The 15,749-nt window shown below is 37.0% G+C and overlaps 1 protein-coding gene across 1 annotated transcript in view; it reads left to right on the top strand.

Moving 5' to 3' along the window:
• Nucleotides 1-13,156, top strand: part of ZBBX (zinc finger B-box domain containing) — a 110,905-nt gene extending 97,749 nt beyond the window's left edge. The window contains exons 19-21 of the mRNA XM_057545624.1: nucleotides 2,341-2,598; nucleotides 10,861-10,999; nucleotides 12,791-13,156. Coding sequence (XP_057401607.1) covers nucleotides 2,341-2,598; nucleotides 10,861-10,999; nucleotides 12,791-12,917 — 524 coding nt within the window. The 3' untranslated portion in view covers nucleotides 12,918-13,156. The remainder of the gene's footprint in view (nucleotides 1-2,340; nucleotides 2,599-10,860; nucleotides 11,000-12,790) is intronic.
• Nucleotides 13,157-15,749: the final 2,593 nt, after the last annotated feature.

Here is a 15,749-nt window from a genome sequence, read left to right as displayed (position 1 = left end):
TGGCATTTTTCATTAGTGCCTGTCTTAACTGGTTCTCTAATCTTATCCCTAGCAATAACATTAATAAGCTTATACAGGAAGCACTAGAGGAAATGACATACCTAAATGAACAAAATAAATAAAATCAAGGATCAACCTGAAGCCTCACTGTCTTTCTATGTTTTAGGTACTTTAGATTACACTTTGAATATATGTCCAGTAAGAAAGATGGTCTGTCTCTTTGCTGTGTGCTAAGCATAAGTCTGATCCAACCCCAGTGTACTTTTTTTTCTCAACTGGGATCAGTTAACCTCTAATACTGTAGCAGCCAGATGTTGTTAAAAGAGTTCAGCAGGCGTTTGTACTCTCCTGAATTTTCTGAAGGGCATCTACATTATGTTAAATTTTTCTCACCTCATGTTTGCCTGTGTTGGCAGAAGTCCAGTCCTTCCTAATAACTTCTTTTGTTTTTTATTTTTTAATATTTATTTATTATTTTATACAGCAGGTTCTTATTAGTCATCCATGTTATACACATCAGTGTATACATGTTAATCTCAATCTCCCAATTCATCCCACCACCACCACCCCCCGCCGATTTCCCCCCTTGGTGTCCTTGTTTGTTTATTTTAACGAGTTTTAAATGCCTTTTAATTTTAACTGAGACATAGCACAATACAAATAGAAGGGTGTGGTTTTCTCCATAGATCTAGAAGTTTCTATTTATATAGCTGAATTACTGTTATACTCTCTGACCTTTACTTCCACCCTTATTGTTCCTACTACTGCTTCACTCTTGGGAATGGCAAGTTTGCTTTTCTTGATGGCTATAAATAAAATATTGATTCCTTACATATTACAGGTAAAATCATTTCCAAATTCTAGTCATAAAAATAAATCTTAGGGATATTTACATTTATTTTTTAAAAAACATAGGCACGTTTTTGTCAGTTATTTTTCTTCAGAATTGTCTCTGAGCACAAATAGACACAAAAAGGTCAGAATCTTAATTTACTCACAATTTCACTCCCACAAAAATTGTTTTCAAAATTGATTTCTGAAATGTTCATTAAAATTGGTGCCCTTTGGGACTTACCTTAGTCAGTTTTAGTTGCTTAAATAATTACACACTGCATTAAGATTCTTCTTAGGGTACTAGCTACCTTCAAAGTAGATCTTTTAAGTTAAAAATAAAAGACAAACTCAATAATCATTAACCGTTTAATACATGACAATTGCCTGTAGCCACCCTTCTAAATCTTACATTTTCCTTTGAGTCAACAGAGTGGGCATAATGTTATATGGCATATGTTAAGTCAAATCATGACTTTTATGATAATGACAATAACACTTCTTTAAAGAATCCAATATTTTACACAAAGGCAATTTATATTAAGGGAACGCAAGATTATCTTATAAATTATTTATATTTAATATATATTTATCTAAATCAGAACAATGATTCAGGATATTAAAAATATACCTGCACTATGCATTTCCAAATTTATGCCTTGAATATTCATTCCCTTGGCCTTTTTTAAAGAACCTTGTGAGCAGTACCAAATGATATATATAGTTATGTTCTGTTAGTATGTTTTGAACGGATTATGTTTTCCTACTATGAAAGAAACACACATATTGAAGAAACCAACTAAGTCAACCTTTGGAATAGATCAAGATAAAGTGTTCACTACCCTACTGGAACAAAGTGATAACCTGACTCAGATCTGTGCTTCTGGAACTTTTCCACTGAAGCGCCCTATAAAGTGGCTGAGGGTGAACTCATATTTAGCAAAATTAGAGATGTGCTCTCAATTTCTTTAAGGCCTGTGTTTTTCTAAAAGATTTTGCATACTGGTCTATTTTGTCTCCATATCTGTTTTAATAGAAGAATGTTACACACCATCAAATAAAATTGGTTCACTAGGAAGTGGTACCATGTTTATCCTATCCTTTTACAAGGCACAGTGTGGCATTGTCCTAGAATTTAAGATACGTGGCACAGTGGCTGGCTATGGGGTAGATGATAAGATTGGGGGTGTTGAATTGTTGTGGAATTGACTGGGTTTACAGATGTTTTGTTTTAGTTAATATTAAAATTAGCTTGCCTTTCTCTGAATCTCTATAAAAAATTAGGGAAGAATAACCCAGAAGTGTTCTTTATGACATAGGGAAAGTAATTTGGGATTCACAAATTGAGGTAAACCAAAATGGATGATAATCTAAAGTTCATTTTCTCATAAACTCTGTTGCATGAATTTAACTGTTCTAAGTTCAGGGGACTGGTATTTTGTATCTTTAAGCACTCATTCAGAATTTTAAAAACAGTTGATTTAAAATTTTTTAAGTTTTTTTTTTTAGGCTGGACATCACAGAGACCTTCAACAGCAAATTTACCACGTTGCAACTCTGTGAAAAGAAGTTCCAGCCGCCTTTCCTCTTCTCATCCCCGGTCAAGAAATACAGCTGCTCGATCACTCTCTAGCGCTGCTTCTGAAATTTCAGAAATTGAATATATTGATGATACTGACCATGACGAGCCTTTCTTAGACGACACTGCTGATCAACAAACCTTAGACAGTTTGGAAAAAGAATTAAATGCACTGAGAAATCCTGCAGGTAATGCTATTTTTTCACCGTAGACAACATTAACTCTGCCTTCCACCTGATTCTTCATATCATGTTCCAAGAAAACAAGCCTTTCCCTTCTCTTTTAACCATCAACCTTTGTGTCTGTTTTCTTGACTATCCCCCGATGTCACCCTGAAAATGTTATAAAACGTGTGGGTGCCCAGCCATATCAGAGATAGTCCCCTTAGCTCACATAATACACGGTTAAATTGTGGCTTAAGGACCTTCATCCTTCATGCGGACAGAACAAAATTTTTTTTTCTCCTTCCTACAAACTCAGTGAGTGGCTAATCTCTGTTGCTTTATAAAAGCCATTGCCCAACACACTTTGAGAAGTGAGCTGTTCGATCTTTTGAAGCAGTGTTTCTCAAGTTTCAATGTGTACGCAGATGCCCCAGGGGTCTTGTTAAAATGCAGATTCTGATTCTTATGTCTGGGATGGGGCCTGAGATTCTGCATTTTTATAAGACTTCCCAGTTTGGAACCTTTTATTTTGATTCATTTCTAGAAGTTTTGATTGTGGCATTCTGGAGAATGTCTGAGTTTTATCTTTATGGTCAATTGGCAAGTTATCTAGATTAATTGAGTGGATCACAGATTTTTTTCCTCTGCACTCAGTAGACATTTCTCCAGTGTCTTCTGTCCCTGGATATGGTGCTAGTTAGTCCTTTGGCGTGGCTTTTCCAGTTAACTTTTGTTTGGTTGAATTTAATTGTCAAATACTTTTCTTCCCCTCAGGTAGAGCTCATGGTAACTCTATTACTGAGGTCCTGTCATGTTTGAGAATGCCTGCTACCTTTGTATTTGAATGGCAAATTGACTGTGGGTAATTTCCTTGGGTCACTTTTCTCTTCAACCTTGAACATACTGATTCATTGTCTCCTGGGTCTGAATTTGCTGTGAAATAGTCTGAGGTCTCCGATTTTTTACTTCACCCTCTCTCTTGCATGTGACTTGCTTCTTTCCTGACTGGACGTTAGAAGAGTTTTTTTCTTAATCTTTGAAATTCAGTTACCGGACCAGGATTATGTTTCAGTGTCAGTAATTCAGCATTCTTAAAACGCTTAAATTCCTGCTTATTTTCAGAGAAATTGTCTGCTATTGTATATTTGAGTTGCTTTTCTGTTCCATTTGGCTTTCTCCTGCTGAGACCTGTTTTGTTTATGTTGGATCTTCGTACATTTTCTTCAACTGTTTTAACCTGTTTTTATCTTCCTTTGCATTTACTGACATCTTCTATGTCAGAATTTCAATTTTCAGCTGGTTTTAGTCCTTTCTTTATTGACTGACTTAATAAATTAGCCCTTTACAGGTATTGCTTTGACTTTTTTTGGTAATTTTTACTTTGATATAATTTCAGATTTACAGATAATTTGCAAGAACGCAAGAATAGTACAAGGAACTCCCATATACACTTTACCCAGTTCACCATCTGTTTTTCTTTTACCTCATTTGCATATATGTACACACACACACACACACACACACACACACAAACACAACACTTTTCTGAACCATTTGAGAAGAAGTTATAGACATCATGACCCTTTTCCAAAAAATACTTCAGTGTATTTTCCACGAACAACAGCATTTTCTTATATAACCACGGTACAATGATCAAAATCAGGAAATTTAACAATGATACACTATAATTCTCTAATCCATAGTGTGTATCTAATTTTTTTAAATTGTCTCAGTGATGTTCATTATAGCTTGTTTTTTTCTGGTGCAAGATCCAGTCCAGGAACAAGTGATCATTTAATTTATTTTCCTTTTTGATGTCTGACATGTTGTTGTTTGATCTTTGATATTAGTTTTATTCTTTTTAAAAATGTCATTTTCATTATTTCTTCTGTAGCCCAAGGACTTATGGGGGAATTTTGTTATGGTCTTGATCTGTTATCTACCAAATTGGTCTTTCATTTAATCATTCTTTGTGTGCTATGGATTCTTGGATTCCAGTTTGTTTGCATAACTAGTTGCCGTCAGTTCCATGTATCTTACTTGCTCACATGCATTGTGGGTGGCTTTGCTCATATCTTCTGTCTTTTCTGATATAGTGAGACCGCATTCTCCCTGAAACTCTCTCCACCTGTACTGAGATGTGTTAATCTTCTCTTTGGAGCTACTATTTGGGGGTTGGCTGTTGCACTCTTTTCTGTATCCTGCTGGCTCAAAGGCACAGGAAGGATACATGAAGGACTGGGGAGTTTAACCTCTTTTGTTGGAGGATCTGGGCTCTTTTGTCTTTTTTTATGGATTTTATTAAACACCAAACTTTACTGGACCTGATTTCAAGTGTGTTCTGTCCCTGGGGGGGACACCTGCGAGTTTGCAATTTTCTTGCCTCTGCTGAGATCTTCTGGTGGATGTTTAGGGCTTAAAAATATTTAAAATGTTTTCTCCTTACTTCCCCTTCACCCACTTTTCTCTAAATTCGTGTGGTATTGGTGAGACTTGTCAGCACCTTAGATGACTCTCCTTTTCCTGTTACTAGTTTGTGTGCGTACTGGGTGGGGAGGGGAGGGGGTGGACAGCAGTAGCCCCCAGCTATACCTTAATGAATCTTCTGTTTATTCCTTTGCTTGTCCCTTATCAAAGTCTATTATGTGAACTTGTACGTCTTTCTTTGGTTCTATTTATGATTTTTTATTTTTCTGCTTTTTTCCATTCATTTCATTAGGGATTGGGGGAGGAGAGATTGTGATCCATCTTTACCTGTCATTCATTTGCCTGACTCCACATTACTAAAAATCAAATGGAAATATCCTTGGAGGTAATTCTCACATTAAAAGCCAATTCTAAAATGAAGCATGTCAGGTCTGAACTGGATCAAAAGGATAATCATACAATTTTAAATCAGAAGGTGAAGGTTTTTTACTTTGATAAGTTGATAAGTTCCGTTATTTACAAATGAAATATTTTATAAACAGTAGTCTTTTTTTGTTTCTAACCTCTCAGCTTTTCCATTTCCTCTGTCAGGTTTGTCCTTACATGCTTCACTTTTTCTCCGTGTCACTCATTTCCTCATACTCCAACACCAATATTTTCACTAGAATACATAACTTTTCATATATAAAAACAAGCACCACTATGTAGCCTGCGAACTGCCAGGGCTTTCTGATAGTTCAGGAGCAGAATGCAATCACTTATACACACTCTACCCAGGAACAGCTCTCTTTCTATTTGGGAAGATTGGCCTTGGATGAGTGCACAGCTTTGGAGACACTCACCTGGAGCTGAGGAAGGAAGAGGACAGCACATCAGCTGAATCATCCCAACAGTCAGTGAGGGGACAGATGCTGTGGTGCAATCAGGCCTTATTCTAGAAAATTCACTGATTCAGCACAGGCTTTTGTGTTCTGTTCAGCATAACTGGGCAGAAAAATTCCGCCTACATGTCACTACTCATGGTGCATTCCGGAAAAACTTCATGAGGTCTGGTCTCACACAAACACAGCTACACAACTGAACTCTTAAGCAAATATAAATGAGTTTGCCTGTGAAACCTGCCTTTTTGTGAGTAGCAAACCTTCTGACTTGTTTTCTGTTAGCTCTAGGATAGATACATCCACTTCCTCTAAGTTCTAGGAAAAGAGCCAAGGAGCCTGGAGAAGAAAAGACAGAAAATAACTATAATACATTGAGTAGTTTCTCCTTTGACTCTGATTGATGAAGCTGACAGTAGAGCCATTTCAAAAGGAGGTGGGGCCGGCAGGGGGCTAGGAATGTGCATGCACGCGCGTGCGCGCGCGCGTGTGTGTGTGTTTGCGTGCACGTGTATGCAGGTTGCAGATACAACTTCCTGCTGAATCAGGAGACAAGGGGCAGCAAGGCAGGGTGGTTGAGAATCAGGCTCTGGGGCCAGGGGTCCAGCTCTGAAATTTAGAACCACCAATTCCTAGCTTCTTGACATTGGGCAAATTACTTTCTTAAACTCACGCTGCATCAGTTTCCATGTATGAAAGATGAGCATGATAATAGGCCCTATCATAAAATTGTTCAATGACTGAATTTCACTACAGGTATATATTAAATATTATATTTATAAAAATTTTCTCTCTCCACACACACATACATTTTAACATGTAAGTGCCCAGCACATAGTCTGTCCTGAAAACACTATTAAATTATATAAGAAACCAATGAGTGGCGCTTTTGACATACAGTAAGGTATGGTGCACTTGACAAGTCCAATTTTTAGTCAAAAACATATAAAAGCTGTTTCCGTTCTAGAACTATGTTTTTTTCTGGGCACTTTGAGGATTATAGTTAGCTATAGTTCAGGCTGTATTTTTACTCCCTCCACAAATATCTTTGTAAATAACACTATAGTCACTCCCTTAATGAACTCAACATATCAGTATCATTTACTTACCAAGGCACTTTTTCAGTTTTTGGATATTGTTATAGCCTGAAGAATTTGGAAATATCAGAAGATATGCATTACGAGAAAGTATCAGTAATAATACACAGTAAAGCATTCATCTTTTCAATAGTTAAAAATGATTCATTTGTTTTAAACTCATTCTGATTTGTGGTTTAAGAGTTTTTGGGGTCCTTACATTTCCATGGCAATCTTATGCTTGTACGAGCCCAAAGGTACTGAGCCAAGTAATTAAAGAGAGGAAAAGACTTTTTCTTAAACAAGAAAGAATAAAAATCTCCCTGATACTAGCAGATGTAGCCATACTGCCTGTGAAGTAAAAGAGTGAGGCAGTAGTTTCCTGAGTAATTAGAAGGTTGACCAGCAAGTAAGATATTAAACTGTAAAAGGGCTAATCAGGATTTACAGTTAGCTAATTAACTAGATAACCCTTGTAAAGACAATCAGGTTGAGTTGGGTTAGAATGGCAATCTGTTTGCTTTAGGGCATCTGAATTTCAGGGAAAAAAAATTGAGTGACACCTAAAAGTGAAAGTCGACATATTAAATACATTCTGATGTAAAGAATATGAAACCATTCAATGAGTAGTAATAATCACTGTTTAGTCTGCCATGAAATGTTGCTCCACTTGATCTTCACAGCTACCCCGTGAGGTAGATGGGGCCGGTGCTGCTTTTCGTTCCCCCTGTGTGGCTACAGTAACTTGGGCTCTGGATGGCCCAGTAACTGCCTCCCCTGGGTGCTCAGAAGCCCCCAGGCACAAACCCAGGCAAGTCTGCCCCACATTCCTTTGTCTTACCACCAGACCACAGTGCCACTTAAACAGTGTGAAATCCTTCCTTCAAATCACCATTGTGATCACTTGAGAGGGAGAGGGTGTGGGCAGAGTGAAGGCAAAGGAAAGAAGGGATGGAGGATAAATAAGGCAAGACAGTGGGTGAGGAGAAGGACGCTGGCGGGCTGGGCACGGGCTCACAGGTTACAGGGCGAGGGTCCTGGTTGTCACACCTCCCAAACATTGGGGTGTCCTTTGTATGTGTATCTAGTTCTTGATTTTGTTGTTGGTGGTGAATTCCTTATTGGGAAATAGCCTGTGTGCTTTGTTTTTGTTCTTTGAAGTTTTTAACCTGTTTCTTTGGTCCTGCCTTTCTTCTTTACTTCATTTCTTTTTTTTTCTTTTTAACAGCTTTATTGGAGTATAATTGCTTTACATTGTTGTGTTAGTTGCTGCTGTATAACAAAGTGAATCAGCTATACGTATACATATATCCCCATATTCATATGTGTTTATTTCCCCATAGAATAAAGTTTTATGTACATGTTTTAAATGACCTGAGTTTTAGAAATACACTGTAGAACTTTGTATTTAGTCAGTTTTCCTCCTTGGCCATTCTTTATTATTGCATTTAAGAGATTCTTCAGTGATCAGAGAACATACACTCTTACTCCAGGGATAGAAAAGATTTAACTTCAGTCCACTCCTCAACAATCAGCTGACTTGACAGTTTTAAAGTAAAATCTCCAATGTAAACATCAATGCAGTCTTCCTTGGTCTTGTATGAGAAAAATCAGAAGACTTAGGTTTTTGTACGGTTGACCTCTTAGGTTTTAATGCTAACCTGCAGTAGGGTTTTTGTTAGCAGTTTTATTTTTCTCTGCCTTGAAAGTCAAGTGATGTCACCTTTGTTCCTGCTAACTTCACAAGGTATTCTGAAATATAATTTTGAGAATGAATAATTATACAAAAATAGTCTCATCCTATTTGCACAATTTGGATTAGCTCTGCACTCATTCAGTTAGGACTCAAATGCCTAACAGAGGTTGAATATCTCTCCTGGTGGGATTCCTTAGATCTAAGTATCACCACTGGGTTTTAGCACTGTGGTTCTACCAATTCCAAATTCTGAATTGACTGCTTTCCCACGGGTTAACATTCTCTACCACCGGGGTATGTGAAGGGACCTTGCCTGCCTGTTTTCTTTCATCTTGTGGAAAAACAGGAGAGAAGATAGTAGCCTAATGCTAAAGAATTAGATTCTGGAACATAGTGATTTATTGTTTCGGTGAGCTAAAAGAGCTTAGGTTGAGTTCCAGTTCTTCTGTTATGTAGTTGCATGACTTTGAATAAGTTATCAACCCCCGGTGGGCCGTCAATTTCCTAATCTCCAGCAAGTGGGGATGGGACAAAAATTTTAGCTGAGGAATCTTTTGTTTTTCTCAAAATTAATCTTATAGAGTTCCCAAACATAAACGAGACCAGGGAAAGCTGTCCTGCTTGCTTTGGGGTGGTGGTGGGAGCAGTAGCCTTATCCCTCAGCCTACTGAATTTCTCCATGTATCGTAATTAAGAAGTCACTGGGATTTTAAGGACACTTCCAGTCGTAAATGTATTGAGCTCTATCTTGCGGGAGGAATAATCTAAGTTACCTTCTGTAGGGGAAGCTCTGCTTGCTTAAAAACTTCAAGTTATTTCTAACCAGCCCCCCACCACAAAAGTATCTTTTGTCAAGTGTATTAATACTCGCAGTTTGGTGTTTGGTCCTTCTGATCTTGGCGCTTTCATAAGAGTGAAGGGAGGAACAGCAGCCAGTAGTTTTAACAGTTTTAAAAGTCTCCATAACATAACCTCATGTATAAGTTAGATGGCTCTTACAACTTTATCAATGACAAAACGAGGGCATTATGACCTAACATAGCAATTGTATTTATTTCTATACTTGACTTTTGGGTAGTTCATGTAAAGATGTGTTTGCTTATACATTTGCTTATTTAGCTTGCACTATTTGTCCTTACTCAGGCTGAATCACCGGCCAGCTTCATGCAAAGGAAAAAGAGTTAAGGCTTCAACCCTTTCACATACACATGGCTATTATCTACCCAAACAAAGCAAGGAAGTCTAAAAAGAAAGGGTAGCTTTCAAGACTAACCATTGCCTCAGACTGTGTGTGGGCAAAGCTTTTAATTCTTAGAAGATAAAAAGATATAGTAAAGTATTTAACATTCAGGCAAGTTTAGGAGTTGCCCAGTATTGTAACTTTAAAGAGGCTCGCTTGATTTTGTTTGGAATTTTGGGAATTTTCAGGGCATTTGACACTTAAAATATCAAACAATCAAAATTTGTGTATTAAAAAATCAATGTGGCTGGGTAAAGTAAGTCAGATAGGGGAAGACAAATACTGTCTATACTACACTATACAAATACTAATCAAATATCACTTCTATGTGGACTCTGAAAAAACCAAAATCATAGAAACAGAGAAAAGTGGTGGTTACCAGGAGAGGAGAGTGGGAGAAATGGGGAGATGTTAGTCAAACAGGATAAACTTATAAGATGAATAAGTTATAAGATGAATAACTTCTGGGGATCTAATGTACAGCATAGTAATTATAGTTAGTAATACTGTATTGTATACTTGAAAGTTGCTAGGAGAGAAGATCTTAAATGTTCTCACCACAAAAAAGAAATGGTAGTTATGTGGAATGATAGAGGTACAAACTAACACTATGGTGGTAATCATTTTACAGTATATGTGTCTCTAATCAACACATTGTACACCTTAAACTTACATAATGTTACATGTCAATTGTATCTCAACAAAGCTGAAGAAAATTGGGGAATTTGCTAAAAATAAATCAGTGTGATTAAAGTGACTTGATACCCATGCCCTCATTTGGAATCTCAGATCAAACGTACCTCACATTCAGCCCACCCCACCAGGACTAAAAAATTGAGATGATTGAAAATCTGTACTGACCATCTTTGTACTGCTTGTAATTTACTTTGAGTAAACTTCCAGCACCATATGCTGTACATTTGTTTCTTGAATTTATGTGCTGACAATGCATGAAATAAAATATTTCAGATCCTTCAGAAAAACTTTACAGCCTAACCTCAGAAGAGTTACCAGCCTTCAACAACCATTCGCTGAATATAAGTCAGACTACCCAGAATTTCCGTAAGACCTCACGTGCGAGGGGCCCATGTGGAGTTGAGGAACAGAGGTAGGTTAAATCTGCAGCTTATATGTACAGACAGTGCATAGTAAAATTTTTGACAAGCCCCAACTAGTTATCTTTACTATCTTTACTACAAAAAGAAAGATTGTCCTCATGTGTGTCCTTTATATGGCCACTCTTTGTAAAATGTTCAGGTCCTTTGCTGACCTATTATCAGGATTTAGTGAAAGGCTTATGAAGTTGTTACTTTAACGTGAAGAGATAATTCTCTGCTGCACAATGTGTGTCAGGAAAATGAAAAAACATTTGGAAATTTAATAATCCTTCAGCATTTCTTCTTATATTGAAAAACAATTGCCTTGCTTGCATTCATTAACTTACTAAGTTTCAACACTTTGCATTAATAGCCTCTTACTCAATGTATAGAATAGAATATTGAGAAGTCTCCTTGAAATCAAGTCTAGATCGTTAATGATAGCATATTTTAATCTGTATAACTTCATTGTTTCCTTACATAAGGTAAGAACATTTATTTAGAGATGGTGATCTGTTTATAAGGAACATGGGGGTTATACTAATAAATCTTCAGAAAACTAGTCTATCTTGTGAGGCTACTATTGACATACTGGAATTCCCTGAAAAAGGAAGAGGGATTCTTCTAAAAAGACTGAGCTAAATGTAAAATAAAAGTCCCTTGAATTGTAAATTCCTTTGATTGGTTGAAGTCTAATATTGCAGTAAAAGGGAATCAAGAGTCCATTACTCTGTCTTTCTGAAGGAGGAAATCATTTAGCTGTGGTCCGAGGATTTTTGCATTTCTAACACCACGGATATTTTTTTTAAAGGGATCAATATAAAGTTGCTATTTTTTCCCTAAAAAAATCATTAAGAACAAAGTAACTAAACCAACTTCATGCTCTCACCATCATTTCATAAAAGGAAAGACATTTAGTACTAAATATAAGGAGAATATACTAATAGAATAAAGCACAGTTCTTTAAAATTAAAAATTTCATGAAAAAGTTATTACCTTGTCCTTCTTTTCTCAGACCAGTGAAAACTTTTTTTTTTTTTTTAATCACAGTTAGATATGAACTGGTCCACCGACAAGAGTTTAGGAAATGCTGGTTTAGCCTGTGTTGGGCATAAAATCCAAAGAAGAGTTCTATCTGTCACAGGGTGAACTATTGTATATTATTTAGTAGCATACATCGGCTGAAATTCTAGATAACTTGGAGCAAAATATCTGAACTATGCAGGTTCCTCTCTGTTCCCCCATTCTACGTCTTTCCCAAAATTTCAGACAGCAACACACTAGAGTTTCCATGAGTTCCTTTCCACCATAAAATGCAACAAAATAAAATAACTGTATAATTGCTGTTCTTAATTTTGGCTTTGGCATATCTTGACTGGCTATCCACATAGTCCTAATTTACTGTACACAAAAGAGGTGATTTAGCTGGCAGTCTATTCCCTGGGATTCTGTTAAAGAGCCCATGTAATGATGAGTGTTCTTAACGATGACCCGGAGGCTCTGTAAGTTTGTGAAGTACCTTCTGAATCATCAATGAACGACACAACAAGAGACCATAAAATCTTCTCTCCGTGGTTCCACTGTGGCTTTATTTCTTGGGAGAGGGAGAACGATGGGGATCTCTCACTACAAGGAGGCTTGGTGTATTGGGCACATTGAAAATTATGGTCTCAGTCTAAGACAGCCCCCTCACGTCTGCCTGCCTCCGATGACTTCAGCGTGTGTAGTATTGATCAGAAGATAAATGAAGAGTTGAAACCTGGTTCTGTATATTGTGTATTGATCTTTTAATGTATTTCCAGCTCTTCTGAAAAAGATACTGAAATCCAGTCCTTGCTGACAGTTTCTGAAAGCAGTACGGATGAGGAGGAAGAAGATTTTCTTGACGAGCAACATGTCATTACACTCCCGTGGTCAAAGAGTACCTAATGATCATTTGTCCATTACTTTTTCCATTTTGTACCCAGAATAAAGCAAACAACTGAAAAAAGTAATCAAGTGATTGTGTGTCCAGGTGCTGGAGATTTTGATTATTGTCTCTGATACTTCAAGGTTTGCAGACTAATATAAGTTAGTGAAATTACAAGTTTAAGGGCTTTTTCTTCCAAACGGTATATTGTATGTCAAATACTAATCTATATTGCAGATCATATTAGTAAAACTTAGTGAAATTTAAAAAGTAAGTGGCAGGGTGTGGTGGTGGTGTGATGAATTGGGAGATTGGGGTGGACATATATACACTAATATGTATAAAATAGATAACTAATAAGAACCTGCTGTATAAAAAAATAAATAAAATCAAATTAAAAAAAGGAAATTGATAAAAAGTAAGTTATAACTGTGTCTCTAAGAACTTATCATAAGATGGTACATGATTATCTTTTTAAAATTAATTAACTAATTATTTTTATTGAAGTACATTTGATGTATAATATTATATAAATTAGTACATGGTTATCTTTAAAGTAACACTAATTGTTAAATTACATTTTAAATAATTATGTCATCAATGTACATTTGATGGCCAAGTTATACTTGGCAGAATCATTTCTTGAGCCTGGAATCCATTTTTTACTTTGGTGATTACAGCTTTTTTTTTTTTTTTTTTTCTATTGGTGTTTTTGACATTTATAGAAGTTCTGGTAACATCAAAAGATTCTGCTTGGGGCTTCCCTGGTGGCGCAGTGGTTGAGAGTCTGCCTGCCAATGCAGGGGACGCGGGTTCGAGCCCTGGTCTGGGAAGATCCCACATGCCGCGGAGAAACTAGGCCCGTGAGCCATAATTACTGAGCCTGCGCGTCTGGAGCCTGTGCTCCGCAACAAGAGAGGCCGCGATAGTGAGAGGCCCGCGCACCGCGATGAAGAGTGGCCCCCGCTTGTCGCAACTAGAGAAAGCCCTCACACAGAAACGAAGACCCAACACAAGCCATAAATAAAATAAACAAATAAATTTTAAAAATTAAAAAAAAAAATTTGTAAAAAAAGTTTCTGCTGGAAGAGAAAAAGGGGACCTAAAATAAAGTGGACATAATACTTGCCATTCTGTGTTCTAGTAAAACACAGAAAAGATCCCCTAAGCATCTTATTTGGGGAGGGTCAGTGTGATGGTTAATTTTTTGTGTCAACTTGGCCAGGCTAAGGTACTCAGGATATTTGGTCACACTTTATTTTAGATGTTTCTATGAAGGTATTTTTTAGATGACATTAACATTAACAAAATCAATAGATTTTGAGTAAAGCAGATTACCATCCATAGTGTGTGTGGGTCTCATCCAATCGTTTGAAAGTCTTAAGAGAAAGAAGACTGAGGTCCTCTAAGGAAGAGAGAATTCTGCCTTCAGACTGACTTCAGATTCAAGCTGCAACATCAGCTCTTCCCTGGCCTCCAGCCTGCCGGCCTGCCCTATAGAGTTTGAATTTGCTAGCCATCACAATTGGTTCTGTTTCTCCGGAGAACCCTGACTAATTCAAACATAGTCAGTTTGAAGGACTGTTGTGGTAGCCAAGGAAAATAACACATTTGGAAGTGTTTTGCTAGTCTTGAGTGGTAGTGGATCTTGGGGTTGGTAGGTGTTCAAGGTTTTACGTAGTTTTATAATGCAAGGGCTTAAAAAAGAGCAGAAGACGACATGGGAGGATAGTTTTATGGATGTCTCCTTGTGACATTTTAGGACACTTTCCCCTTAAGGAGTTTGTTGACCTATCAGAAGAACATCCCTACAGGTTGGTTATGCTATCACCACAGCATAGTCATATCTCGGGGTTCAAACCCTTCTTCTGAGTAGTATTCCAAGATTCTAAATTCTGAGATTCTGGGTAGAAACCCCTTACACAAGACTGATGTTTGTTTAGTGTAAGTCGATCTTGTATACTTTTTTCCCAGCATCAAAAAATTGTACTGGCATTCACACACATCATCTACTGACAGGATAGAAAATGATGGTGAAGAGAACCTATAGCCATTTCTATGTCTTTTAGCATAAAAATGCCATTTATTAAAAGTGAGTAACATAAGTGAACAATAAGTAATCAGGGAAGCCAATCATAGTAACAGAATAAAATTTTTCAGAAGAAATATCTTAAAATTAAGAGCGTGACGCCTCTGTAATTGTTACTGTTCTCTTAGTACTTCTACTGCAATCCCATAGAGAGGCAGCAGTGAGTCACCCTTGAATCTTTGTCATTTGTGTCAAAACCCCTTCTGGCAACTTATCCTGAGGCTGCTAGCTTTCTGAATTTTAGTATCTATAGTTTAAATGGAGATTTCCTCTTCATCTGTTCAGATAGGAAAAGATACTGTTTTTCTTTTTAACATGTCTGCTCAGGTTTAAAGTTTCTTGGCTTTCCCTCTCCTCCTTTGCTCTAAGACATCTTCCTTTTCCCTTTTGATGGAAAAGAAAATTGTTCCTCTGGGTGCAATTTATAAAACTCAAATGTTTTTTCTCAGACAAAATGGCAGGAGATGTTGTCTTATTCTCATTAGGAAAGTAGAACCACTACTGTTCCTTCTGTGTATTTGGCCATAGCTTGAGTTTTTTATAAACTAGCTCAGAAGGAGATTTTATAAGATGCCATTACCTTTTACAATATAAGAATTTTGAAATAAAAATTAAGCTGGTAGTTGGTTGTCGTCAGTACACTTCTGGGCAGAATTTGAAATAAGGAGTGTACCATTGACTTTGTCATTTAACTTCTAGTACGACATTGAAATTAAACATGAGGGTCCTCTGGGGCAGAGCAGACCCCCTTCTGCCTTTATTT

Source organism: Balaenoptera acutorostrata, chromosome 4 (genome assembly GCF_949987535.1).
Source record: "Balaenoptera acutorostrata chromosome 4, mBalAcu1.1, whole genome shotgun sequence".
NCBI lineage: Eukaryota > Metazoa > Chordata > Mammalia > Artiodactyla > Balaenopteridae > Balaenoptera > Balaenoptera acutorostrata.
The sequence above is the reverse complement of the archived record's forward strand: the minus strand, read 5'-3'. Positions and strand labels throughout refer to the sequence as shown.